This window comes from Cololabis saira, chromosome 1 (assembly GCF_033807715.1).
Source record: "Cololabis saira isolate AMF1-May2022 chromosome 1, fColSai1.1, whole genome shotgun sequence".
Classification (NCBI taxonomy): domain Eukaryota; kingdom Metazoa; phylum Chordata; class Actinopteri; order Beloniformes; family Belonidae; genus Cololabis; species Cololabis saira.
In genome coordinates this window covers 49,267,314-49,292,551 of record NC_084587.1, presented here as the reverse complement: position 1 = coordinate 49,292,551, position 25,238 = coordinate 49,267,314, and the positions used below count along the sequence as shown (strand labels likewise).

The 25,238-nt window shown below is 42.0% G+C and overlaps 1 protein-coding gene and 1 non-coding gene across 2 annotated transcripts in view; one reads left to right on the top strand and one right to left on the bottom strand.

Moving 5' to 3' along the window:
• usp34 (ubiquitin specific peptidase 34) overlaps positions 1-14,620 on the top strand; it is a 60,313-nt gene extending 45,693 nt beyond the window's left edge. The window contains exons 54-78 of the mRNA XM_061725160.1: positions 262-309; positions 395-460; positions 630-710; positions 818-903; positions 997-1,165; positions 1,442-1,516; positions 1,686-1,837; positions 1,919-2,072; positions 2,210-2,254; positions 2,464-2,568; positions 2,899-3,046; positions 3,915-4,219; positions 5,181-5,510; positions 7,324-7,481; positions 7,563-7,641; positions 9,064-9,190; positions 9,308-9,415; positions 9,525-9,629; positions 10,115-10,239; positions 10,337-10,460; positions 10,543-10,622; positions 10,734-10,874; positions 10,959-11,099; positions 11,228-11,384; positions 12,994-14,620. Coding sequence (XP_061581144.1) covers positions 262-309; positions 395-460; positions 630-710; positions 818-903; positions 997-1,165; positions 1,442-1,516; positions 1,686-1,837; positions 1,919-2,072; positions 2,210-2,254; positions 2,464-2,568; positions 2,899-3,046; positions 3,915-4,219; positions 5,181-5,510; positions 7,324-7,481; positions 7,563-7,641; positions 9,064-9,190; positions 9,308-9,415; positions 9,525-9,629; positions 10,115-10,239; positions 10,337-10,460; positions 10,543-10,622; positions 10,734-10,874; positions 10,959-11,099; positions 11,228-11,384; positions 12,994-13,712 — 3,828 coding nt within the window. The 3' untranslated portion in view covers positions 13,713-14,620. The remainder of the gene's footprint in view (positions 1-261; positions 310-394; positions 461-629; positions 711-817; positions 904-996; positions 1,166-1,441; positions 1,517-1,685; positions 1,838-1,918; positions 2,073-2,209; positions 2,255-2,463; positions 2,569-2,898; positions 3,047-3,914; positions 4,220-5,180; positions 5,511-7,323; positions 7,482-7,562; positions 7,642-9,063; positions 9,191-9,307; positions 9,416-9,524; positions 9,630-10,114; positions 10,240-10,336; positions 10,461-10,542; positions 10,623-10,733; positions 10,875-10,958; positions 11,100-11,227; positions 11,385-12,993) is intronic.
• Positions 14,621-19,809: 5,189 nt separating this feature from the next.
• trnat-agu (transfer RNA threonine (anticodon AGU)) lies at positions 19,810-19,883 on the bottom strand. Its single transcript has one exon. It is a non-coding gene; the product is annotated as a tRNA-Thr (tRNA).
• Between the last annotated feature and the right edge of the window lie 5,355 nt (positions 19,884-25,238).

The following is a 25,238-nucleotide window of genomic DNA, read 5'->3' as shown; positions in this document are numbered from 1 at the left end:
CAGGAACCTTGAATGTGTTTTGTTTTTGCAGCCAAGCACCATAATGTAGCTTCACCGTCATCATCTATTAAAACCGCCCTATCTGATCTCAGCACGTTACCCACCCACTTTGATCCAGACTTGAATGTGTTGGGTGTACTCTCTAGATTCTTCTTCTGCCTCTGCTGTCCGTCTGAGACTCGTATAAAACTTCTGGGAGTGTTTACATCTTTCCAGGAGTTAGAGTTGTTCAGGTTCTCATGCTATTCTGTCCTTTTGCAGCTCAGCACATCTTTTGTTCTTGAGACTTTCATTCACTCCAAGGAGAAGGTATGCACACTCGTTTTATCCTACTCTTAATTTCCAGCTGTTGGAAGATTTCTAGAAGACAAACTGACTCCTCTGCTCCTTCTAGCCCACCATGCTGCAGTGGATCGAACTCCTGACCAAACAGTTTAACAACAGCCAGGCTGCCTGCGAGGTTTGTTTTTTCCCTCTTTGAGTATCAGGATGCTGCCTTCTGTTTTCATACTGTGCACATTAAATACATTTTATGATAATTATTTCATGATTTTTACCAATATGAAATGAAACGGCACAGAAACTGTTGCTCTGCATCATAAGCGATGAGCTGTTTTCCTTTGTTTCAGTGGTTTTTGGACCGGATGGCTGATGACAACTGGTGGCCAATGCAGATCCTCATAAAATGCCCCAATCAGATTGTCAGACAGGTCAATTCTTCATTGTTACCTGTCCAAACCCAAACATAAGATAACATTCTCTGACCAGAGAATTTCACGTCAGAAATTCTCTCTGGCTTTCCTTTTCTATCTTCCAGATGTTCCAGAGGTTATGCATTCACGTAATCCAGAGGCTTCGTCCGGTGCACGCTCATCTCTACCTGCAGCCCGGCATGGAGGACGGGTACGTCTCACCTGAACAAACACTCTCAGAAACATCACTCCAGCCCTGCTGCTCTCACCAGAACACACATGTTACATCTCTGTGTGTTTTCAGCTCCGACGACATGGACGGCCCGGTGGAAGACATCGGAAGCCGATCTTGTGTCACTCGCTTCGTTAAAACCCTCCTGTCCATCATGGAGCACGGCGTCAAGCCGCACAGCAAGCACCTGACCGAGTACTTTGCTTTTCTCTACGAGTTTGCCAAGATGGGCGAGGAAGAGGTCAGTGTGAACTAAACACCAAATAAAGTCTCACTTTCACCGTGGCTTTCAATACAATCTGTCCAGTGTATTTCTCTGCAGTACTTTCAGAACATTTGTGAAACGCATTTGAAGAAAAGCTGATGACAGTTGTCAGAAACTTGTTAGATGTGGGGGCCTGTGCTACACCACCAAGATTGTGTTTAAATGTCTGAGTTTCTTTGTTTTCTCAGTTTTCAGCACTATTTCTTGCACTTATCAAAGGTTTATTCTCTCTGTCTTTGCTTCTGCCCACAGAGTCAGTTCCTGTTATCACTACAAGCCATCTCCATCATGGTGCACTTCTACATGGGAACCAAAGGCCCTGAGAATGTGAGTTAACACACAGATAACATTAGTCTGAATGGTGCTCTTGTTTTGAATTGGTGTACTTTATTTCTGCATTAAAATGTAATCCCACGCTGAAGCTTTTATTTCTGATTTAAATATGCAAACCCTTTGAGTGAGGTAACGAAGTTGAAGGGTTAATGTGCTCCCTCAGCCTCAGGTGGAGGTTCTGTCTGAAGAAGAGGCGGAGGAGGAGGATGAAGAGGAGGACATCTTGTCTCTGGCGGAGGAGAAATACCGTCCTGCAGCTCTGGAGAAAATGATCGCACTCATTGCTCTGCTGGTGGAGCAGTCCCGCTCCGAAAGGTGAGAGTACACGATGCACAAATGATGAACCGGGTCCTTTCATGCAGAATTACAACGTCAACCTGGTTCCTCTCCGTCCAGACACCTGACCCTTTCCCAGAGCGACATGGCAGCGCTGACCGGAGGGAAGGGCTTCCCCTTCCTCTTCCAGCACATCAGAGACGGCATCAACATCAGGCAGACCTGCAACCTCATCTTCAGCCTCTGTCGCTATAACAACCGGCTGGCTGAACATGTAGGTTTTAGGGGAACAGGTTGGATGTGGAGTCAAGAGGGCACACATCACTTTTAATTTAGATTTTCAGATAGCAGCTGTATTTCAAATGTTACTTTCTAAGTCTGAATGTGAGATTAATGTTGTTCTCTCCTTAGATCGTGTCAATGCTCTTCACCTCCATCGCCAAGCTCACTCCCGAGGTAAGAATACGCAAACTAACAACTGACAGGGGAGCACTTGTTCTTTTCTCATTGTTCAGAGTCTTGGTTTTGGTTTTCTTTACAGAAGCCTTTCATCAGCTAAATGCCATTTGTAAACATAATGCTCCTTTTTTATTATAAATAACAGTGTATAAAAGGTACTTATCGATAACCTTTTGGAATTTTTATTCCATTATTTCTTCCACCAGGCTGCAAATCCTTTCTTCAAGCTGCTGACGATGCTCATGGAGTTTGCAGGCGGACCTCCTGGGATGCCCTCTTTTGCCTCCTACATCCTCCAGAGAATCTGGGAGGTAAATTGAGCCTGTTACACTGACACAACATCCAAACTAAACCACAACACAAGGCTGTGTAGGACAGGATATCTGCAGGCTTTGAAAAGTGTCAAAAAAAAACATTGATTTGAGTTCACTTTCTCAAATCTGGGAAATAAATAATTTCTACTCGTCCAGCCTGCCACATTTATTTTATTCTTTTTCTTTTTTTCTTTTAAACAATTTTGCTAATACTGGAGAGCAAAGAAAATTAAATAATGATCAAATATTTCTCACTAAAAAGTTTGAATTGAAACTGCGATTGTTTGTTGAATTTCACATTTGAACGTTTCCTGTGTTTTCCGTCAGGTGATCGAGTACAACCCGTCCCAGTGTCTGGACTGGCTGGCTGTGCAGACTCCCAGGAACAAGCTGGCCCACAGCTGGGTGCTGCAGAACATGGAGAACTGGGTGGAGCGCTTCCTGCTGGCGCACAACTACCCCCGAGTCCGCACATGTGAGACCTCCACACGACATGGATGCTTTAAACAAGAGACCAAGTTCATTCAGCAGAAATAACACGTCTGATTATTTAAGGACAAAAGTCTGATTTGAAACACAAACTCATAAAAATCCACGTTTTAGCTGTTATTAAACAGTTATTATTTGTTGTAAGTAAAAACATGGACTACGTTTACATGCAGTCAAAATTCTGGTTATTGCTAATATTCCGGTTACTGAAACATTCGGAATATTCCGTTTACATGAGTGAGCAAACAGGGTTATCCCTGTTTACATGGTAATTCATCATTCGGGATATCTGGATCAAACCAGCGACGCACGGAGAACGTGATGACGCAATTAGCGTCATTTCCGCTTCTTCTTCCTGTATCCAAATTCAAAACAAATGCTGCTTCGCACAACTTTTCTCTCACCTTCTTGTAAATCTTCTATCCCGGTACTTTCTACCGTCTACAAATGCAGAAATGTTCATATCCTTCATTACATTTATGAAGTGATTAGTCTCCTCCTGGTCTTGTGTTTCTCCGTGTTTATAAGAACTTCCTGGACTCAAAAGACCAAAACAAATTCATGTTCCGTTTGATGGGGATATTCCGTTTGGCGTTTACATGACCCAATATTCAGGTTTTAAAAGGAGTAACCCAGGGGTCATGTTGGGGTTTTTAAAAACCGGAATATGAGCAAATTCGGGTTATTCAAAGGGGTTATTGGTGTTTACATGGCCGTGCAAAACCGGGTTATTGCCAATATTCGGGTTTTAAAAGGGTTATTGATGCTGGAAACGCAGTCATGGAGCCGTGATGCTGTGAATGAACAGAGAAATGATTTGTGGTGCTAACTGCGCCCGTCTCTCCTCCTCCCAGCCGCCGCGTACCTGCTGGTCTCCCTCATCCCCAGCAACTCCTTCCGCCAGATGTTCCGCTCCACGCGCTCACTCCACCTGCCAACGCGTGAGCTGCCGTTGTCTCCCGACACCACGGTGGTCCTCCACCAGGTCTACAACCTGCTGCTGGGGCTTCTGGGTCGCGCCAAGCTGTACGTGGACGCCAGCGTTCACGGCACCACCAAGCTGGTGCAGTATTTCAGCTTCATGACCTACTGCCTCATCTCCAAGACAGAGAAACTCATGTTTTCTGGATACTTCATGGACCTCTGGAACCTCTTCCAGGTAAGTTGATTTAGTTCTCCTTTGTAGGGCTGGGGATCCATTCAAATGTCAAGAATTGATCCCGATTCTTAAGATTCAGAATCGATTATCAAGATTCCATTCGATTCCAATATTGATTTGTGTTAGTGTTATTAGTTATTAGTGTTATTAGTGTTATTAAAACTGTTTTTTGAGCTGTTGCATGAATTATATGACTGTAGTTATGCAAAATATTACTACTAGTATTATATTGAGATCAAACGGCAAGTATTGGCAACTAATGATGCTGTAAGGACCAATCATCTCCCAGAATGCTGATAGAACTGCTTTCAGAAACATCGTGGGTCAGAATTACCAAACAGATCCAGGGAGGAAACAGGGACGGATGAAATCGGTTTTATTTTTTCCCACATTCCATTTTTATTTGTTCCATTTTCAGTCTATTTCGGTTTTAAATTTTTGAGCATTTGGTTTTTAGCATTTTTTGCAAATGTAACCCCAAGACAGTATATAAAGTAATGAAATATAGACAATTTATGCAATTATAACCTAACACTTTAATGTTTTCATACCTTTAAACATATTTAAAGGCAAAAACATGGCACCAGTTATTCTCGTGTCCAACAAAACATTCCTTTTTTGGGGATACACAAAAAAATAACCAAAAGTTGTAATGTAATGATGAAAAAAAATAATACATAAATAAATAAAAGAAAAAAAAATTGATCTTTAGACATATGAATCGATTTTTAGGAATTAATATGAGAATCGATTTAGAATTGGGAAATCAATTTTTTCAACACAGGCCTACTCCTTTGGTTGGACTTCTTCTATTTTACATTGTTTGGAGATTTGTTATGAAAAGAAAGAAAGTGAAAAGAAAGATTGTAATGAATCATTTGGTAATAATAATAATTGTCATTTTTCTTCTGATAAACTTGTTTAAAAAACCTTATTCAGGTTGAGATTGTTTCTCTTTCAGCCCAAACTATCAGAGCCGGCCATCGCCACCAACCACAACAAGCAGGCCCTGCTGTCCTTCTGGTACAACGTGTGTGTGGACTGTCCCGAGAACGTGAGGCTGGTGGTGCAGAACCCCGTGGTGACCAAGAACATTGCCTTCAACTACATCCTGGCCGATCACGACGACCAGGAGGTGGTGCTGTTTAACCGGGGCATGCTGCCAGCGTACTACGGCATCCTGCGCATGTGCTGCGAGCAGTCGCCCGCCTTCACCCGCCAGCTGGCGTCGCACCAGAACATCCAATGGGCCTTCAAGAACCTGACGCCCCACGCCAGCCAGTACCCCGGGGTGAGCAGACAGTCAGAACTTCACCAGACACACGGCCGTACCTGCTCTAGCCAGCAGGTTTCTAATGTTTGCATTAGACACTTGTACAAACGTGTGCTCTTCCAGGATAACATTCCCTCGGTGATGATGTTAACGCCGGCCATGTCAGGTCTTTGTATATGTTTAGATTTATTCGATGTGTCCTCTGCAAACGTCCCACGTGACAAGTATAAAGGCTAAACTTGCTAGGGCTGGGCGATATGGACCAAAAGTCATATCTCGATATTTTCTAGCTGAATGGCGATACTCGATATATATCGATATTTTTTCTGTGCCATAATTAGGGTTTCCCCCAAAGCATTATAGCATAGCATCTCTGTTAGCTTCATTTTTTTCTGAGGCAAACCCTTAAAAAAACAGTCAGTTTTAATACAAAGCCTCGTGCCAAATGTCACACAGGTTCCTTTATTAACAGAGGTCTGCACAATATCAACATGTATAAAACAAATGAAATAAAAATAAACTGCCTGCATATATAGAATAAAAATGCTTCTTGAATAAAATAAAACAAATATCCCTTTCCTGCATAACAATTAAATTAAAATACAATGTGCAATTAATACAATGTAGACAGTAACAGGCAGACTTTTCCACTGAGGTTGACAGTTGTGCAAATAACAAAACATTGCAAATCTCAAATAAAACATTCAAGTCAATTTGTCACAAAATAAGCTATATCAAAATCATGAAAAAAAAAAAATTTAAATCGATATAAACGATATTGTCTCGTACCATATTGCATATATCGATATATATTAAAATCTCGATATATCGCCCAGCCCTAAAACTTGCTAATTCTGGGGAAAGTAATATAAGAATTTAAATGTAGGAAAGCAAGAATGGTTTCAAAGGATGCTGTCACATCTTCTGGTTTTTATCCATTTAAAACAAAATCAAATTTATTTTCCCACTCGGCGTACTTTATTTTGTCTGCTGAAAACTGGTGAAGTCCTGGTAAGAATGCACACAGAACCAAAACTTGACCATGATTTCATCATCACTTAGTGTCCTCGGATGATGTTACCGTTATGCACATTTATGCAATAAACTCCTGCACATTTTTCCACTTCTCTTTGGCGGCTCGAGTGCATCAAAACTCCATCCAAAGCCGGGCTTCCTTTTCCAAACTGACCCACATTTCCACTAGAACCTACTCAGCCTGACTCCGCTCGCCTCGGTTTGGTTCTTTTCCACTAGGGGTTTAACGTGCCGAGTAGATACTTTTCCTGTAACTTTTCCGAGACAAACAAAAAAAAAGCGTCACCGCTTGAAACTTCTTTCACTAATTTTTTTTTAACTTGATATCAAACACAAGCCACATATCCAGCAGCACATTTATCATCTCCTCCAGGTTCTACATCTTTAGTGTTGTTGTCTTCTTCGTTAACAATCAAATACGTCACAGCAGCTTCACTCCAACCTCCTATTTCTCTTCTGGGTATCGAAATAAACGAGGGCGAGTGGAGACAGGCTGTGTAGGAACTAGTGTAAAAGTGCTAATAGTTTCATAAAACAAGCACTCCCCAACACAGGATTGTCCTCCTGGATTTACTGTTGTTTTTTTTACCAATAAGCATCAGGGATGTTCTTTGATTGTTGGAAGTGGTGCATTTAGAAACCAAATTCCAACTCATCAAGTTATTTGGTTTAGACAAACTGAAGAGTGAAAGCGTCCCGAGATACCAGAATAAGGACAATTCTCCCCTACAGGTAAGAGTACACCGAATAGAAATAAATCCATTCATGCTGCCTGTGTCTGTGCCCCCCCCTGCAGGCAGTGGAGGAACTCTTCAACTTGATGCAGTTGTTTGTGGCGCAGCGAGCCGACATGAGAGAAGAAGAGGTGGAGGACATTAAACAGTTTAAAAAAACCACCATCAGCTGCTACCTGCGCTGCCTGGACGGCCGGTCCTGCTGGACCACCCTCATCAGGTTCGCTCACACACAAACCCACACCCACGTTTACTGGAACTGGTGCTTGTGTCTGAACCCTCGTGTCTGCTGATCCCTCAGTGCCTTCAGAGTTCTGCTGGAGAACGACGAGGACCGGCTGCTGGTGGTGTTCAACAGGGGACTCATCCTCATGACTGAGGTGGGTTTGGGGCGTCTGGACATTTGCCTGCGCAATCTTTTAACTTCTTCCAACTCAGTATTTAAAATTAAGCTCCATTTGTGGCTTAAAGTCACAGTGGTATTAATGGTACAAGGGAATACAAGCTTATCTCTGAACCTTCTTTCTAAAAATCTGGAGTAGTTAATAAGATAGAATATATTGAAAGAGATGAAAATATGGGCTGCAGCTTTCGAATATTTTTGTAATCGAGTATTCTATCGAATATTCCCTCGATTAATCGGAAAAAACTTACTTTTGCTTAATTAAAGCCCAATTATAAATGGAAAACAAGATGGATCACTTATTAAAAACAACCAATTTGTTTCCTTCATAAGAAAAATGACATTTATTTACATATTATGCAAAATCGATTAATCGAGTAATTGGATAAAACATATTTTTGTTTAGAGCAATTATACTTATACATAAGATGTTAAATGTTAATTGACATTACTAAGACAAATTACAGAACATAATACAGTAGGTTCATGGCTGTGCATTTAAAAACCCTGAACTTACACCAGTTGACCAAATTCACTGCCAAAACCAAACATATCCGCCGCCTCTTTCTTCTTCCTTTACGTGCCTGACGTCAGCACTTTGTGCTGCATTAAACATAGTCCGGGCGAAATACCTGCTTTGAGCTGCAAAATTAACCGCTTCCTTGAGGCAGAGGAGATTCCTCCATCATTTTTTGTAATCGAATTACTCGAATTATTCGAGGAATCGTTTCAGCCCACTCAGAATCCCACATAGATAATGAGGTTAGAGACTGGGAAGATAAAGACATGGCTCAGAGGCTGAATTTCTAATTTATTTAGCAAAAACAAGCTTGTTTTTAAGACATTCAAGGCCTGTTTAAAATAGGTATTAGATGCCACAATAGGTCCCCTTTAAAAAAAATCTTAAAATTTCTGGAGACATAGAATTAAATAAAATTGTTTCCCAGTTATTTTTTGTAAGTATCAAAAAATCAATCAAAAAATTTAAATTATCCCACACCTTCGACATCTTCTGTCTCTTACTCTTATTTCTTTCGATTTGCTGCTTTTGCTCATCGTCACTGTCACCGTTTTCGGTCCCGAGCCGGCGTCTGTAGTTAAACTGTTACTTAATACACACGTTACTAAAAGCCCACCGCCGGCCGTCTTCTTCCGCACATTTTGTGACACTAAAAAATAATCAATGTGAAACGTGAGCCTTGAATATATTTTTTAATTAAACGACGACTCTAGGCAGAGGAAATTCCTTGATGATTTTTTTGTAATCGAGTTACTCGAGGAATCGTTACAGCCCTAAATTAACATCTAACACGGCAGCGTCAAACCCCCTGAAGCGTCCTTTCTGTAACTCTAGAATTGAATGCATAAAGTAACAACCACTTTCCACGTGTGTCTGCAGTCCTTCAACACTTTGCACATGATGTACCACGAAGCGACGGCGTGTCATGTCACTGGAGACCTGGTGGAGCTGCTCTCCATCTTCCTCTCTGTCCTCAAAGCCACTCGGCCATATCTCCAGCGGAAAGGTCGGGCACCACTTCCTCTGAGTGACGAGCTCACGTGTGAATGCAGACACAATCACATTTGTCCATAAGTTGGTCCAGCTGCTCTGAACCTTCATTTCTCTCCCTTTCCATGCTCAGATGTGAAGCAGGCTCTGATTCAGTGGCAGGAGAGAATCGACTTTGCACACAAGCTGCTCACGCTCCTCAACTCCTACAGCCCTCCCGAGCTGCGCAACGCCTGTTTGGGTAACATTCATCATCTTATTTTCATGCTGCAGTTAAATCCAAGGCAGACGGGCAGAGGATTTAGAGTTAACCAAAGCTAAACGGTCATGTGTTGCTCTGCTTGTTGCAGATGTGCTGAAGGAGCTCGTACTGCTGAGTCCGCACGACTTCCTGCACACCCTCGTCCCGTTCTTACAGCACAACCACTGCACCTACCACCACAGCAACATCCCCAGTGAGTCTCCTCCATCACGCTTTCATCGCCCGGCCTTTTCTTTTTCTGCAGGACTGTCTCAGAAAATTAGAATATGGTGATTTTCTGTAATGCAATTACAAAAACAAAAATGTCACATTCTGGATTCATTACAAATCAACTGAAATATTTCAAGCCTTTTATTATTTTAATATTGCTGATCATGGCTTACAGCTTAAGAAAACTCAAATATCCTATCTCAAAAAATTAGAATATTCTGGGAATCTTAATCTTAAACTGTAAACCATAATCAGCTATATTAAAATAATAAAAGGCTTGCAATATTTCAGTTGATTTGTAATGAATCCAGAATGTATGACATATTTGTTTTTTTAATTGCATTACAGAAAATAAAGAACTTTATCACAATATTCTAATTTTCTGAGACAGTCCTGTAAATATCATTTTACATCATTCACTTAAGTTTGTGGGATTATTATTTTTTGACCCTGCTCGTCTGTCCGCAGTGTCGTTTGGTCCGTACCTGCCGTGCAGAGAAAACATCAAGCTGATGGGAGCCAAAAACAACATCCGCCCTCCGAGGCCGGAGCTCAACATGTGTCTGCTGCCGTCGTTGGTGGAGAGCAGTAAGGTACGGTTACACGTCAGGACTCGCTCTCATCAGCACCGGCTCACTGTTAAGCCCCTGGATGTTGGTGTTAAAGTTGAACTCTCCCCGTGTGTCCCAGGGTAAAGACGAGGTGTACGACAGGATGCTGCTGGACTACTTCCTGTCCTACCATCAGTTCATTCACCTGCTGTGCCGCGTCGCCATCAACTGCGAGAAGTTTACCGATACACTTGTTAAACTGAGTACGTGTGTGGGAGAGGTGTCACATTGCCCAACATGCCCAGCTTTACACACACACTGACACACACTCCTTTTCTCCTGCAGGTGTGCTGATAGCATATGAAGGACTTCCTCTTCACCTTGCACTCTTCCCCAAACTGTGGACGGAGCTCTGTCAGTCACAGGTATAATACGCCCGGTGCTTTCATTTAACTCCTGGAACAGTTTCAGCCCTGCTGGGAGTTATTGTTAAATACAGAGAACAGGATACGAGTTGTTTGGGTTTCTATTTTCAGTCTGTCATGGCTAAAACGTGTGTGAAGCTGGTCTGTGAAGACCCGGCCTTCAGCGAGTACATCAAGTGTATCCTCATGGACGAGAGGACGTTCCTCAACAACAACGTGGCCTACTCGTTCCTCACCTGCTTCGTGCACAAGGTACAGAACACAAGCGGTCTGGGCAATGGCACCGTAGCAGAATGTAAAGATACAACGTAATAAAAGCCACGCGTGTGCTCGTAGGTGCAGGTGCTCTCTGGGCCCAGCTGCTCTAACTTGATCGGTGTTTTGGTGACGAGCCTGCTGAGTGAGCAGAGCAACCTCCAGCCTGAGCTGGCCGCTCACCGCGTGGAGCTCAACAAGACCAGCAGCCTGCTCAATGCTGTACGGACGCACAAAATACACACAAGCAGCAAGTTCCAGGCTAAAAACTGCTCGTCTCTAGAGGTTGTTGCTTTCAGATTTTCATTGAATGTTCTCCTCCTCTCTCTGTATTTGTGTGTGTGTGTCAGGACCTGAGGGCTTTGGTGCTGCTGCTGTCCGTTCAGCCTCCTCAGGGCATGGATCCAGCGCTCTGCCCGGCCCTGCAGGAGCTGCTGGCTCGCTGTCGTCTCTGTCTCCAACAGCGCAGCACGCTGGAGCAGGAGGCCAAAGACCACAAGTCCAAAGGTGCAGTAACCACTGCGTTGTTTAGCTGAAACGTGACCTGAAACCACGTTTAGAACCAGGTGTTGTTTGACTGAAAGGATTTGAGGATCATGTCACTGAGGAATGACCTTCTATAAACGATGTCACCAAGAATATACTGGGCCCACGACTGGCAGTGTACCACTCTGTTACGAGAGCTTTTCTTCTCTTGATAAAATGTTTAATTCAACTTCAGTGAATGATGGGTCATATTTGTCAAAGAGAACATCAATAAGGAAGAAACTTAAAGGAGACCTATTATGGCATCTAATACCTATTTTAAACAGGCCTTGAATGTCTTAAAAACAAGCTTTTGATTTCTTTTGCTAAATAAATTAGAAATTCAGCCTCTGAGCCATGTCTTTATCTTCCCATTCTCTAACCTCATTATCTATGCAGGATTCTGAGTGGGTGGGGCTATGATAATGAGGGCACAAAGCAACCAACAACAGAGCAATTTGCATGTCTAGCTCGAACAGATGCCATCACGATACACCGCTACGAAAAAATGGCGGAAGCTCCGGCCGGCGGAGTTAGTTGTGGGCGTGGTTTCACGCATCGGAGGACAACCGTTGTAAATGTAACGACGGGAGCAGAATCTGAACGGCTCGTAGATCCACATCACACTGGACGGCTCATCCGGGCGGCTGTACAGACACTGCAGAATTTGGTTGCTTTCCTCCTTCTCTGAGTTGGCAGGCTGAGGGGAGACCACTTTATATGTTAAAGCAAGAAAAAACCTGTTTTTCATAATAGGTCCCCTTTAAGGAAAATCTAATTGTTAAATTGTTCAAAATTCTGAATAATTTAAATAATTCAGCTTAAGGCAGCTGTTAATAAATGAGATTTGAACCATGACTTAAAGGAACTGAGGGTTTTTCTGCAGTTTTCTGATCTGTGGAGCATAAAAGCTGAATGCTGCTTCTCCATGTTTGGTTCTGGTTCTGGGGACACAGAGCAGACCTGAACCAGAAGACCAGAGAGGTCTGGTTATAGTAACTTATTGTTTATTATCTGAGCTAGCAGCAGCATGTACATGTTAAATAGGAGGGGTCCTAGGACGGAACCTTGGGGAACCCCACATGTAATTTTTGTTGATTCCGTGTAATTTTGGCGCAATTTATGCCATTCCTTCGGCAGTTAATACGGCCCGAACCGTAACGTGCACCCAGGTGTGTTATACATCAAAATATGCGTCTCCGTCCTGCGATCACGTGCATTACTTTTCTCTTTCAAAAGTGTTACCGAGGCGATGCTAGACGCCAAAAAGCGCGCCCCCCCTTCATGTGATTGGTCCATATTTGATAGTTCCCCAAAAGTCACCAAATTTTGCACCAAGCCAGGCCTGGTGATAAATTTGATATTTCATGGTTTGCATTAATGGGCGTGGCCTAACGGCTCAGAAAACTTTTCTCTGCCGTAACTTTTGAATGGTTTGACATAGGAAGTCGTGGGTGGTGTCATTTCTGATATGCTTATCGGGGCGGTGGCCATGAGTGCGAGGGCCCGTTCATCGCTGCTTGCAGCTTTAATTTTATTATTGTTTTCTTACATTTATTCTGCCTTTTTTATGCCATTTGTTTTTTCTCAGCTGAGGATGAAGGAGCGACTCCAGTGAAGCGGCGAAGGGTGAGCAGTGAAGGCGACCGAGACGGAGCTGCCGCCGCCTCCACCTCCTCCTCCTCCGCTCTCCCGGCCTGTAGCGAGCCCAAGCCTGACGGGCAGGAGGCGCTGACCCCCACCAGCACCTCGGACACGGAGACACGAGACTCCTCCTCCCTCATAGACCCGGGGACGGAGCAGGACCCACCTTCTCCTGACTCCACCCCGGCCACCTCCGGAAACCTGGATTCCTTCCCCAAAGAGGAGAAGATGGAGGCGTCCTCCTCCTCCTCCTCCTCCATCTCTTCCTCCTCCTCCTCGTGCCTGTTGCAGGAGGCGGGGGAGGGGTTTGTTCAAGGGGAGGAGTGTGAGCCGCAGCAGCAGGGGGGGACGGTGGAGGAGGATGAGGAGGGGGGGCCGGGGCAGAGAACAACACCTGGCTCCTCAGAGGGGCCTAAAGAGGAGAAGGATGTGGGGTCTAAGAGCAGCAGCAGCTCCGCCCAAGCCCTCTCAGAGGACGCCTCTTTCCCATCAGCCCTGGGGTTTGTGGGGGAGGGTTCAGACACCTGCAGCAGTCACACTTCCTCTCCCCCCGTGTTCCCTAGCACCGGCCCCCCACCCGACATGCTGGACATGCTGTACAGGACAGTGGAAGCCACCATCGCCATAGTAACCAAACTGTCCGTCAAAGGCGCGCCCTCTTCATGACCACGTCAACTCACAGCTGCCATGAGATCTCTAACAAACTTTTGTCTCTTTTCTCTTTTTGGAAATCTAAATCTTGCTCTGAGGAGCTGGAGGTTTCCCTGTTTGAGCTCCTCTGCTGTTTCTGTGCTGCTGTTCGTTGCCTTCCACCGACGTTCAGTCGGTCGGCTCTTTTCTCAGCTTCAGTAATTCTCGCTGTGTTTTATCGCTCTGATAGAAACTGACTCCACGCAAAGCCAACCCTTTGTCTGACAAAGAAGAAAAACCAAGTCATTCAAGCTGCAGCACATTTTCTTTCTTCCCAAGGGCAAAACGAAAAAAAAATGTTTTTTTTTTTGTTTTGTTTTTCGTTTTGTGTGCGTGTTTTATACTGGATTGATTTTGTTTTGGACAGTGATTTTATTTGTTTGAGGTTTGCTGTAATGGGGAAAGGTTTACATAACTTTTGTCTCCTCTGTATGTAATTTAATTTTATTGCATTTTTACTGTGTATAAAAATGGTCGTCCTCTGTGCCAGTTTTGTACTTTATGAACGAGGCAAAAGAAAGTTGCCTTGAGTTTTTCTGTGGTTTAATTATCCAGAAACTAAGTTTACCTGTAAATTAAGAGAACCTCAAGAAATTTGATTCTGTAAAGAATCCCCTAGTCATTGCCTGAAGGTGTATATGAAAAACTATAGAAGTATATAAATATATACGAAATATCTTTATATGAATATGAAAATATATAAATATATAAAGTGGTGCTTTATTTGACTGTGGTTGAAATAAAGCCCCCATGTTGGACCAGCTGGAGCTTTTATTTTCTTTACTAAAGTACATTCCATAATCTATTGTTTATTTTTGCTTCTTCTGCTGTGTTCTGATTTTCTTCTGATTTTATTTTAATAAAGAATAAATTAATAAAAACTGTTTTAATATGAAGGACTTTAAACTTGAATTCATCTGGAGATGTTTTCTTTCCTCTTTTCAATGTCATTTCTTTTAAAAATATGTATAGTTGGAAACAGTTACCGTGACGTGCAGGGGCAGATGGATCAGTCTGGTAAGTGTACTGTGTACAAGTACAGCATTTTAACTTTGTTTTATTATTTTGTCATGAATTAGATCTGACAGGTGAGCGGTATTTTGGTTTATTAAAATTTAATTTTAAAGTGCTGGAATCTTAAACGTTTCAGCTCAAGTCGTGACCAGAGGAAACTTTTCACAGTTTAAGGATATGAGCAAGATTGTACTCAGACCTATAAAGAAGAGAGGTGTCTGTCTGTCTGTAGTATATGTGTGTGTTATATATATATAACAAAGTTACATTAACTGTATTTGTATTGTTTAATTATTTCAATAATGTTTTATTGTAAAAAAAAAAAAACCCAGTCGAGCTCGGCAACGCATGACGTCACCCCATTCACAGTCTATGGACACGGACGCAGGTGACAGTCATTTTTTCCTTTTTTATTTTAATTTAATTTATTTGTTTCTATTATTGTAGCTACTTCTGTCCTGTTGTTTGGAACTATATTGTTTACAAGTTTTATAAAAAATACCAGGAATATTATGGGAAAAAAAGGACGCAGATGCCGGCTGTGTGGGTGTGACGTCAGCCTGCGTCATGCTTCTCCGTTATGACGCACGTTCCTTCAGTTTTAGCTTAAAAATACAGGTAGTCCATAAAGGTTTTCAGTTATCTTTCGGACACAGACACAGACACACATATCAAACTCAAATTCTATTTATAAACTGTTACAAGCATGTTGATGGAATGGTTAATGGAATTGATGACATAACTAGATGACATCATTTGGTTTAGTTTTTACCTCATAACAGTGATGATGTCATAGAAAAAAAGAAAGCAGACTTTTAATGACTTTAAATTACAAAATAGTGAATAAGAGAATGATGACTGTAATAAAACACATCTTACAGGGTTTTTAGCTGTGATTTCACCTGATAAGTCTGGAAACCGCTGCAGACAACAGTGATGTCACAGTCATGTATTGATCATTGATGTGTACAGTCATCTGACAATGATGGCAGGATGAAAACGTCCAATCATGTGCTAACAGTGGAATGATGATCTTCAGCAGTTTCTATTCTGGCTCAGAGGCCAGGGCTTTATGCTCTTATACACTTTCTAAACCCACGCTGACATTTGTGGAAATGCCTGTAAAACCCTTCGTGAAGCTTCCTTAAAACAAGTCCAGAAAAAGCCATTAAAGGTAAAACAGAGACTTGCTTGGGTAAATGAAATCAGACTTAACTCTAGCAGTTAAATATAAAAACACAGCAGCTCAGGAGAGCAGTATTATATATGTAGTGGATATGGGTAAATGAAACAGTATGTATGGATATGAATTAAAAGAAAAAAGTATATATGGTATTATAATAGTATATATAGTATAAGGTCATATATGAGGTGTACAACATTATTGACATCTCACCCAGAATGAAGCAGATCCAAGTCGTACAGTGAGATGTTTTTGATTCTGTTTTCCATTCATGTGTCCTCTGCCATTGTTGTAGGTTTATAAAATGATTATTGGAAATAACTGCAACAAAAAACAAACATAGTTATTAAAAATAAAAACATTAATGTACAGTATCCAGGGAGAAATTTACAATTAAAGAAACGAAACGAAGCGTCGATGGATGAAAAACTGGAAAAATATCCAGCTGCTGTTGTTAAATCGACCAGTTACAGTAATTATGCTATGTACTTTTTTAAATGATTATTGACAATAAAGAAGAAAAGAAACGGAAAAAAAAAAGCTAAATTTACCAGACTTTTACATAAAACTCAAAAACTGTAAAACTCAAATCAAGAAGATACCAAGCTGAAGGTGAATAACTAACTGACTCGGTCCAGAGGAATATTTACAGATAAATATACTGCTGGTGACGTCATAAAGGATCAAAGGAGGCAAGAATTCCACCGCCATATCAACCTACGTCATATCAACCTACGTCATATATCAAATGTACTATTGCAACAGATATAATGAAGTCTTATTTTTGAAAATAACTAATAAATGCATTTTTGAAAAAGTGTTTTTCTACTGACACTCCAAGAAACAGATTACAAAGTTTCATTTTCGTTATTTTAAGTTGTCGTTTCGGACTACTTTAGTGAAAGCTGAACCCTGAAATAGCTCTTATATAGTGTTCACTTCTCTCAACCACATCCCGATGTCTGTACGGAGAGTAAAACCGGTGTGTTCCAGAGTCAGTGGATCATTCACAAGTGGAGCTGGTGGATTGTAGCGGAGCTGAAACTCTGCAGCTGCCGTGTGTCGGTGTTTATGAGACACTTCACTCCCACATGTTCACCGGGGGTTGGTGTCACATTGTGAGTGTCTGAAATAAGAGGCTGTGAATAGGAAAAAGGATAAATGGCTTTGCAGAGCCTATAAGTGGCTGAACTAAAGAAATAAACTATAGGAGCGCCATCCATTTATTTTAAGGAGTAACTCGGTCGTCAAAGGACAGCATACGGATGTTTGTGTTGTTCAGTTATGATGAAACAAACACAAACGTGACAGTACACTCGGTAAGTGCGTATAGAAGACAGTTGTGAAGCCGCAGCTGCCGCTTACGACCATACCGCCATGAACCAGCAGAGGGCGCTGTTGCTACGTTTGGGAACATGTGCACATTCATCCTGTTTGCAGCAAATCAGCTCCAGCTTCAGACGCGTAGCGTTCAAATGCTCTTTCATGGAGTCTTGGAACGTCATCAAAGAATGTGACGTCTTTGATGACGTCACGAAGAATAGTGGAAGAGGAAGCACACGTAATAGCACACATTAGAGTGAAGATGTATTTCTTTTCTTGTTATTATAAACACCAGAAAACCAGACACACACAGCTGTTTAAAAGCACAGCAGAAGTAGTGAAATTATTTTGCCACAGGACCATGAAAATATTATAATTGTAATGGCAATCTAACAACAAAAAAGTTCCATGTGAGGGAATTTGAAGACATTTCCAACTCATGCTGGTTCCAAAAAAAGTGGTCCGACAGGGAGCTGATTCAACACTTTATTTTACATGTGCAAAGCTTCAAAAAACAACACCTACAATACCCGGGTGCTGAATGAGAGGTTAAAAAACAAGCTTGTGTATTATCAAAAACAACACATTATGCATTGAGTTGATGTGAAGATGTCTTCCAGCTCAGGATGAAACATTTTACCAAGCATTCTTATGAGTTATTCCCACTGATTTTAAGACTCTAATACCAATCCAATAACACATGATCTTGCTATCTAATTATTACATTTTAGCACACACAAGTTGTCGTGGATGACACTGTATTTAAAGTTTTTCCATGACCAAAAAAAAACAAACGCCAGCTTTTCTTGTACGAATGAGTTCCAATTGCTTTCAGTGATATTGATTTAACACATGCATTGGTCTCTATAGCTGTGTTCACACTGCCAGCCCAATATGCAATAACTAGCATACTGCTTGTTGAGCTGCATGTAATTCTACTGAGTGCAAAAGATGATGCATACTGTCTGACTCTGTTACAAGATCTGCCCTGGTGCTCTCAGATGTCTGCCGTCTTCATTGCATCCCGGTCTGAAGGAGGAAGCTTGAAACTGTGAAATCTGACTGGATCACTGACTGGACTGTCGTTGGCACAACAGCTGATGATGTGCAACAAAAGCTTTATTCAACTGGACTCAGTGTCAGTGAGAGTCTTCCTGGAGCACAGGCGTGGGAGGTGGCTTTGTTGGAGTAAAAGGCATCAGGCACACCTGCTGGATTTGAAAAACAATAAGGAAAAATTGCAAAAGGTTTAATTTGTAGAATCTGTATAGAACGTTGTGCGTGAGAGTTGAATGCAAGCGATTGATTTGTTGATGACAATACTGTAAAAGTGCTTATTTGTTGGAGTTGAAGTGCCCTAAACGCGTGCAAAAAGCTGTAGGATCTGAGTGGTCACTGTTACCACATAAGAACTGTAAGTTTGACTTTGTTTGCTGTCCCTGACATAAATAAACTATTTCTATCTCTGCCAATTGAAAAACCTGCTGGAACAGACAAGCTAGATGGTAAACTGCTACGACTTGCTGCAGCTTACATATCAACTCTGATTTGTCACATCTTCAATAGATGTTTTACTAACGGGGTTTGACCAAGAATTTGGAAAGAGGCTAAGATAATTCCAATACCAAAGGACAATAAATCTAACTTCACAGCTGTCCAATAAGCATACTTCCTGTCTGAAGCAAATTATTAGAAAAGATAGTTTTTAATCCAATCCAAAATTATTTTATCATAAATAATCTGATCAGATGTTCACAGCATGCATACAGAGAGTGTCATTCAACCACCACAGCTCTAGCCCAGCTAACTGATTAGTACTGAAAGTACTTGTTGGAACATCCATCCATTATCTATACCCGCTACATTCTTCTCAGGGTCACGGGGGTCTGCTGGAGCCTATCCCAGCTAATATTCAGGTGAGAGACAGACCCCTGGACAGGTCAAAACACAATATTTATAATCTGAAACTTTCAACAATAACCAGAGTTTCAGTGGTAAACAGTTTGGCCAGTATGGGGACTGACCCCATGACCTTGGTGTTATTAGCACCAGAATCTGACGTTCTGAGCTAACCGGCCTTCGTGGTGAGTGTTTCTTTTTCGTATGTACGTATGTATGTATGTATGTATGTGTGTGCGCATGTTTGATCCAGGCCTGGTTTACAACATCTTGAGTTACATGCACAGTCTCCCAAACCAAGTAGAGACCTTTTTAAGTGAGGTCAAACTTGGAAAATAACTGACTGTCAGACACACCCAGTAAAGAAATACACATTTGTTCTAGAAGAATTGGAGGAGTACCCCACCTTGTGGCACGAGTGAAGAACAGCAAAGCATTAAAGTGACTAAGAACCAGACATTACCTCCCTCTCAAGCAGTCCACATCTCTTAGTAGAACTTTAAGACTGGAATGTGTGAATTAACATTGAACATTAACATTCAATGTGCCTTTCTTTTAAGCTACATGTCATTTTTCAATTTCACCACCATGGTTGAACCATGAATGAATGAGACATCTATCATCTTTTTCTCATCCAAAGACAGATGAGTTTAGAGGCTCTGCTGGGATTTGAACCCAGGATCTCCTGTTTACTAGACAGGTGCTTTGACCAACTAAGCCACAGGGCCTCCACAACCTCTCACTTACCTCGTCTCAGACATCAAAACAGTGAGACCTTTAGAGGTGTGACATGCTGGAATGAGAAACAGAAGACATTGGTGGACCACACGTCCTAAAGGACAAGGATCTGACTTTGGATAAGAAGGTTGAGAGTTTTAGTCCCTCTGTGGTTAAAGAGACTTGAGACAGTAAGTTCTAGTGTCCTACCTCACACTCACTCTTTACAGGTCACTTCAGTTTACCGTCTTATACCTGCTACACGTATTTACGTACTGGAAGGTCATGTTAGTCAATAATGGGACTGAGATCAGGGTTTGGGTTTGTTTTTTTTTTTTACGTTATCTTTTTTTCATTATTTATTTTTCTGTATTTTTTTCCTTTTTTAAATCATTCATTCAGGATTCCCTCCATCATCTGTTGACCTTCAGCGTCTGCGTCGGACAACTCTCCTGCGTCTGCGGGCGACGCGGGTCCTACGGACTCTCCGGCGCCTGCGGACGGGGCGAGAGCTCTGTCTGCGTCTGCGTGGCATTGTCAAAAGATGTGATGAGAACTAGTAAGAAGGAGTTCTAGTTATAAACTCTGTTACAAGCTTGTTGATGGAATGGAATGTTAATGGAATTGATGACATCATATCTTCTTCAATGGAATTAATGACATCATAACTTGATGACATCATATCTTCTTCAATGGAATTAATGACCATATTATTTGGGGTTTTTTGGTTTAGTTTTTACTTCATAACAGTGATGATGTCATAGAAAAAAAAAGAAAGCAGACTTTTAATTACTTTAAATTACAAAATAGTGAATAAGAGAATGATGACTGTAATAAAACACATCTTACAGGGTTTTTAGCTGTGATTTCAACTGATAAGTCTGGAAACCGCCGCAGACAACAGTGATGTCACCAGGGGTGGACTGGCCATCGGGCATACCGGGCATTGCCCGGTGGGCCGATGGTGATTTTGGGCCGGGCCGGGCCAGGCCAAAAAAAAAAAAAAAAAAAAAAAATTGTTTTTTTTTTTTTGGCCCGGGCAGGCCCATCGGCCCATTTGATTTAGTTTTTTACCTGACTTCAACTGGTACCACTGGCCGATTATGTTTTGATGAGTTAGATCGGTTATGGGCTGGAGTCAGGGCCGCCGCAAGGGGTGTGCGAACCGTGCGACCGCACAGGGCCTCGCGCCCCAAGGGGCCTCGCGCCCCAAGGGGCCTCGCGCCCCAAGGGGCCTCGCGCCCCAAGGGGCCTCGCGCCCCAAGGGGCCTCGCGCCCCAAGGGGCCTGCGCTATGGGCCGTCTTTTTTTTTTTTTCTCGTTTTTTTTCGTTTTTTCCCTTATAAATATCAACAGTCACGTTCCATTACAGACCTAAATGTGTACTAGTCTTTGCATATCAATAAATATATGTGCAATGATGCGCGTGTCTGTTGTTCAACACAACTGATCAGACCAAGCGCAGACACAAGCTGCTCTGATCCAGACGGGTGGAGTGTGGAACAAACTGTCACACAATGTCGAAAGAACGAGACAGAATCAGGAAATTTCCATCAGGGGATGAAAAAAGAAAAAAAACTAAAGAAAATGGAAGAGTTTAATGTCTCTCTGAAAGGCTTGTTTGATAAATTTGTTACAAAAATCACCGATCCGACCAGGTCTCAAGCAGCCGTGGGGCCCCGCGTCGATGATGAGGCAGGGGAAGGTATGCAGTATTTTGCTAATTGGAGAGTTAAAATTGCGCATATAGACACCCGATCCGACCCGAAAAACCCAAAAAATTTTGCGCGCGTGAGCGTAGCGAGCGCGCGAGGGCCCCCCCCAGCCATTCCGCACAGGGCCTCGCAAGTCTCCCAGGCAGCTCTGGCTGGAGTAGTCACAACATTAGAGCGCGTGGCTTATTATTGATATTATTATTTATACTATTTGAAGAATGATGAGTTCATATTCAATATCTTATATATTCTATAAAACTAAATTAGCAACTCCAAATTTAAGTTGCTTTTTTGACAGGGACAGTGGTGTTTGGATTCCTGATTGTCACTAAATTTTAATAATGCTGTGATTAATAGTGGGTGGGTGAAATAATACATCAATCTTTTTGGAGAAATGTTTACCTACAGTGATGCCATCGCAGCAAAGACTTTCTGTATATATACATATATTGGAAGAACCCACTGTTTAGGCAATTCAGGGTCATTAGTTAGTAAAAACAGAGGCAGCGCTGCATTCCCCCTGTTTAAAATGGTCAAATATGATGACATGAGCCTGAAATTCACAGGACTTATCTGTGGTTGTGAAAGAAGTCAGCAGTATGAATTTGAAAGATGTGTGAGCATCCCTTCATGATAAACAGAGGGGGAACGCATTCTGACGGCAGTATTTCACGCTGTCAGAATGCGTTCCCCCTGTTTAAAATGGGTTAATATATCATTGTAGATATCTGAAATGTTCTTTTTGACTAGGAAGAATTGAATTACAGATATCTGCAACACATATCCAGTCTAGCTATTAAATGTTAAAACGGCTTGCCATACAAGTTTGCTGGTCTACTCAGAAACAGTACTAAGTACATCTATAACGGGACTGGGGGGGATGGTGTGCCGCTCCGAGCACACTACTCCACGCCGAAGAGGAAAAAAGAAAGTGTTCTGATTAAAATAAGGAAAGTTGGACTATATAACAATTGCGTTCATAAGGATAAAGTTTTAAAAAAAATAAAAATTAAAGAAATAGTCCCTTCTCCCCGTGTGTGTCTGCCTGTCATGCACGGGTACGTGTGCTCATGTTGTTTACTTTTAAGCCGGAATTATGGTTCTGCGTTACACCAACGCAGAGCCTACGCCGTAGGCTCTGCGTTGGTGTAACGCGGAACCATAAAACAGCCTAGAGCAGCTCTGAGGGGAGACGGGAGGGAGGAGGGGGAGCGGGGGCTGCCGGGCCGCCGTCCCGAGTGTCTTGATGATTTGCTGAGCCTACCGTTAGTTTTTAAACTGTAAAAAGTGGGGGGGACAAATACTTCATTTTGAAAAGTGGGGGGGACATGTCCCCCCTGTTCCCAGTGGAAATTGCGTCGTGCGATCGTGGCACTAACGGGCAGCAACGACGTGCTGCCACTTACTCGCTTTATTTTATACTATTTATATACTTTTTCTACTTTTACTGTGACCACCAAATAGGCCTAATCTCGTTTCACTGTCCTCTCTCCACATCATCCACAACATCTAGATCTCAGATCTCAGCGAAATTCAGTGGCACGGTAGCTCGACACGTTCATTCATTCATCCGGATTCATCCCTAACAGGCTGCAGGAAGCCACTGCGCATGCTCAGTAGGCTCATCCATATGGATTTATGGGCGTGTTGAGGGCGGGATATGGGGCGGATTCAGCTGCGCAGCTTTCCAGGTGGACTGTGATTCATAAAGGGAACATTGCGTGGAAGTGTGCGTGCACGCGGTTTTATAGATCCAGATTTTTTTTTGCGCCCGCCATTTTCGGCTTTTGGGCGTACGTGCACTTTTAGTATGAATCCTACGCACTCCATTTTAAATGAGGCCCCAGCCCTGGATGTCACAGTCATGTATTGATCATTGATGTGTACAGTCATCTGACAATGATGGCAGGATGAAAACGTCCAATCATGTGCTAACAGTGGAATGATGATCTTCAGCAGTTTCTATTCTGGCTCAGAGGCCAGGGCTTTATGCACTTATACACTTTCTAAACCCACGCTGACATTTGTGGAAATGCCTGTAAAACCCTTCGTGAAGCTTCCTTAAAACAAGTCCAGAAAAAGCCATTAAAGGTAAAACAGAGACTTGCTTGGGTAAATGAAATCAGACTTAACTCTAGCAGTTAAATATAAAAACACACCAGCTCAGGAGAGCAGTATTATATATGTAGTGGATATGGGTAAATGAAACAGTATGTATGGATATGAATGAAAAGAAAAAAGTATATATGGTATTATAATAGTATATATAGTATAAGGTCATATATGAGGTGTACAACATTATTGACATCTCACCCAGAATGAAGCAGATCCAAGTCGTACAGTGAGATGTTTTTTATTCTGTTTTCCATTCATGTTTCCTCTGCCATTGTTGTAGGTTTATAAAAATGATTATTGAAAATAACTGCAACAAAAAAAAAACATAGTTATTAAAAATAAAAACATTAATGTACAGTATCCAGGGAGAAATTTCCAATTAAAGAAACGAAACGAAGCGTCGATTGATGACAAACTGGAAAAATGGGATGAGGCTGGATGGAGGAAAAACTGGAAAAATATATCCAGCCGCTGTTGTTAAATCGACCAGACGGTAATTATGCTATGTACTTTTTTAAATTGATTATTGACAATAAAGAAGAAAAGAAACAACAAAAAAAAGCTAAATTGACAGAATTTTCTGAAACTCAGAAACTCAAACACAGGGAGACGGACTGATGTCGCGCTGGACAAACCAGCAAATAACCAAAGGAAACACGACCAACCTCAATGAGAACTGTTTCCACGACGTCCTTAGTGAGAAGATACCAAGCTGAAGGTGAATAACTAACTGACTCGGTCCAGAGGAATATTTACAGATAAATATACTGCTGGTGACGTCACAAAGGATCAAAGGAGGCAAGAATTCCACCGCCATATCAACCTACGTCATATCAACCTACGTCATATATCAAATGTACTATTGCAACAGATATAATTAAGTCTTATTTTTGAAAATAACTAATAAATGCATTTTTGAAAAAGTGTTTTTCTACTGACACTCCAAGAAACAGGTTATAAAGTTTAATTTTCGTTATTTTAAGATGTCGTTTCGGACTACTATGAGACGCCCCACTTCACTCCCACATGTTCACCGGGGGTTGGTGTCACATTGTGAGTGTCTAAAATAAGAGGCTGTGAACGGGTGAATAGGAAAAAGGATAAATCGCTTTGCAGAGCCTATAAGTGGCTGAACTAAAGAAATAAACTATAGGAGCGCCATCCATTTATTTTCAGGAGTAACTCGGTCGTCAAAGGACAGCATACGGATGTTTGTGTTGTTCAGTTATGATGAAACAAACACAAACGTGACAGTACACTCGGTAAGTGCGTATAGAAGACAGTTGTGAAGCCGCAGCTGCCGCTTACGACCATACCGCCATGAACCAGCAGAGGGCGCTGTTGCTACGTTTGGGAACATGTGCACATTCATCCTCGTTTGCAGCAAATCAGCTCCAGCTTCAGACGCGTAGCGTTCAAATGCTCTTTCATGGAGTCTTGGAACGTCATCAAAGAATGTGACGTCTTTGATGACGTCACGAAGAATAGTGGAAGAGGAAGCACACGTAATAGCACACATTAGAGTGAAGATGTATTT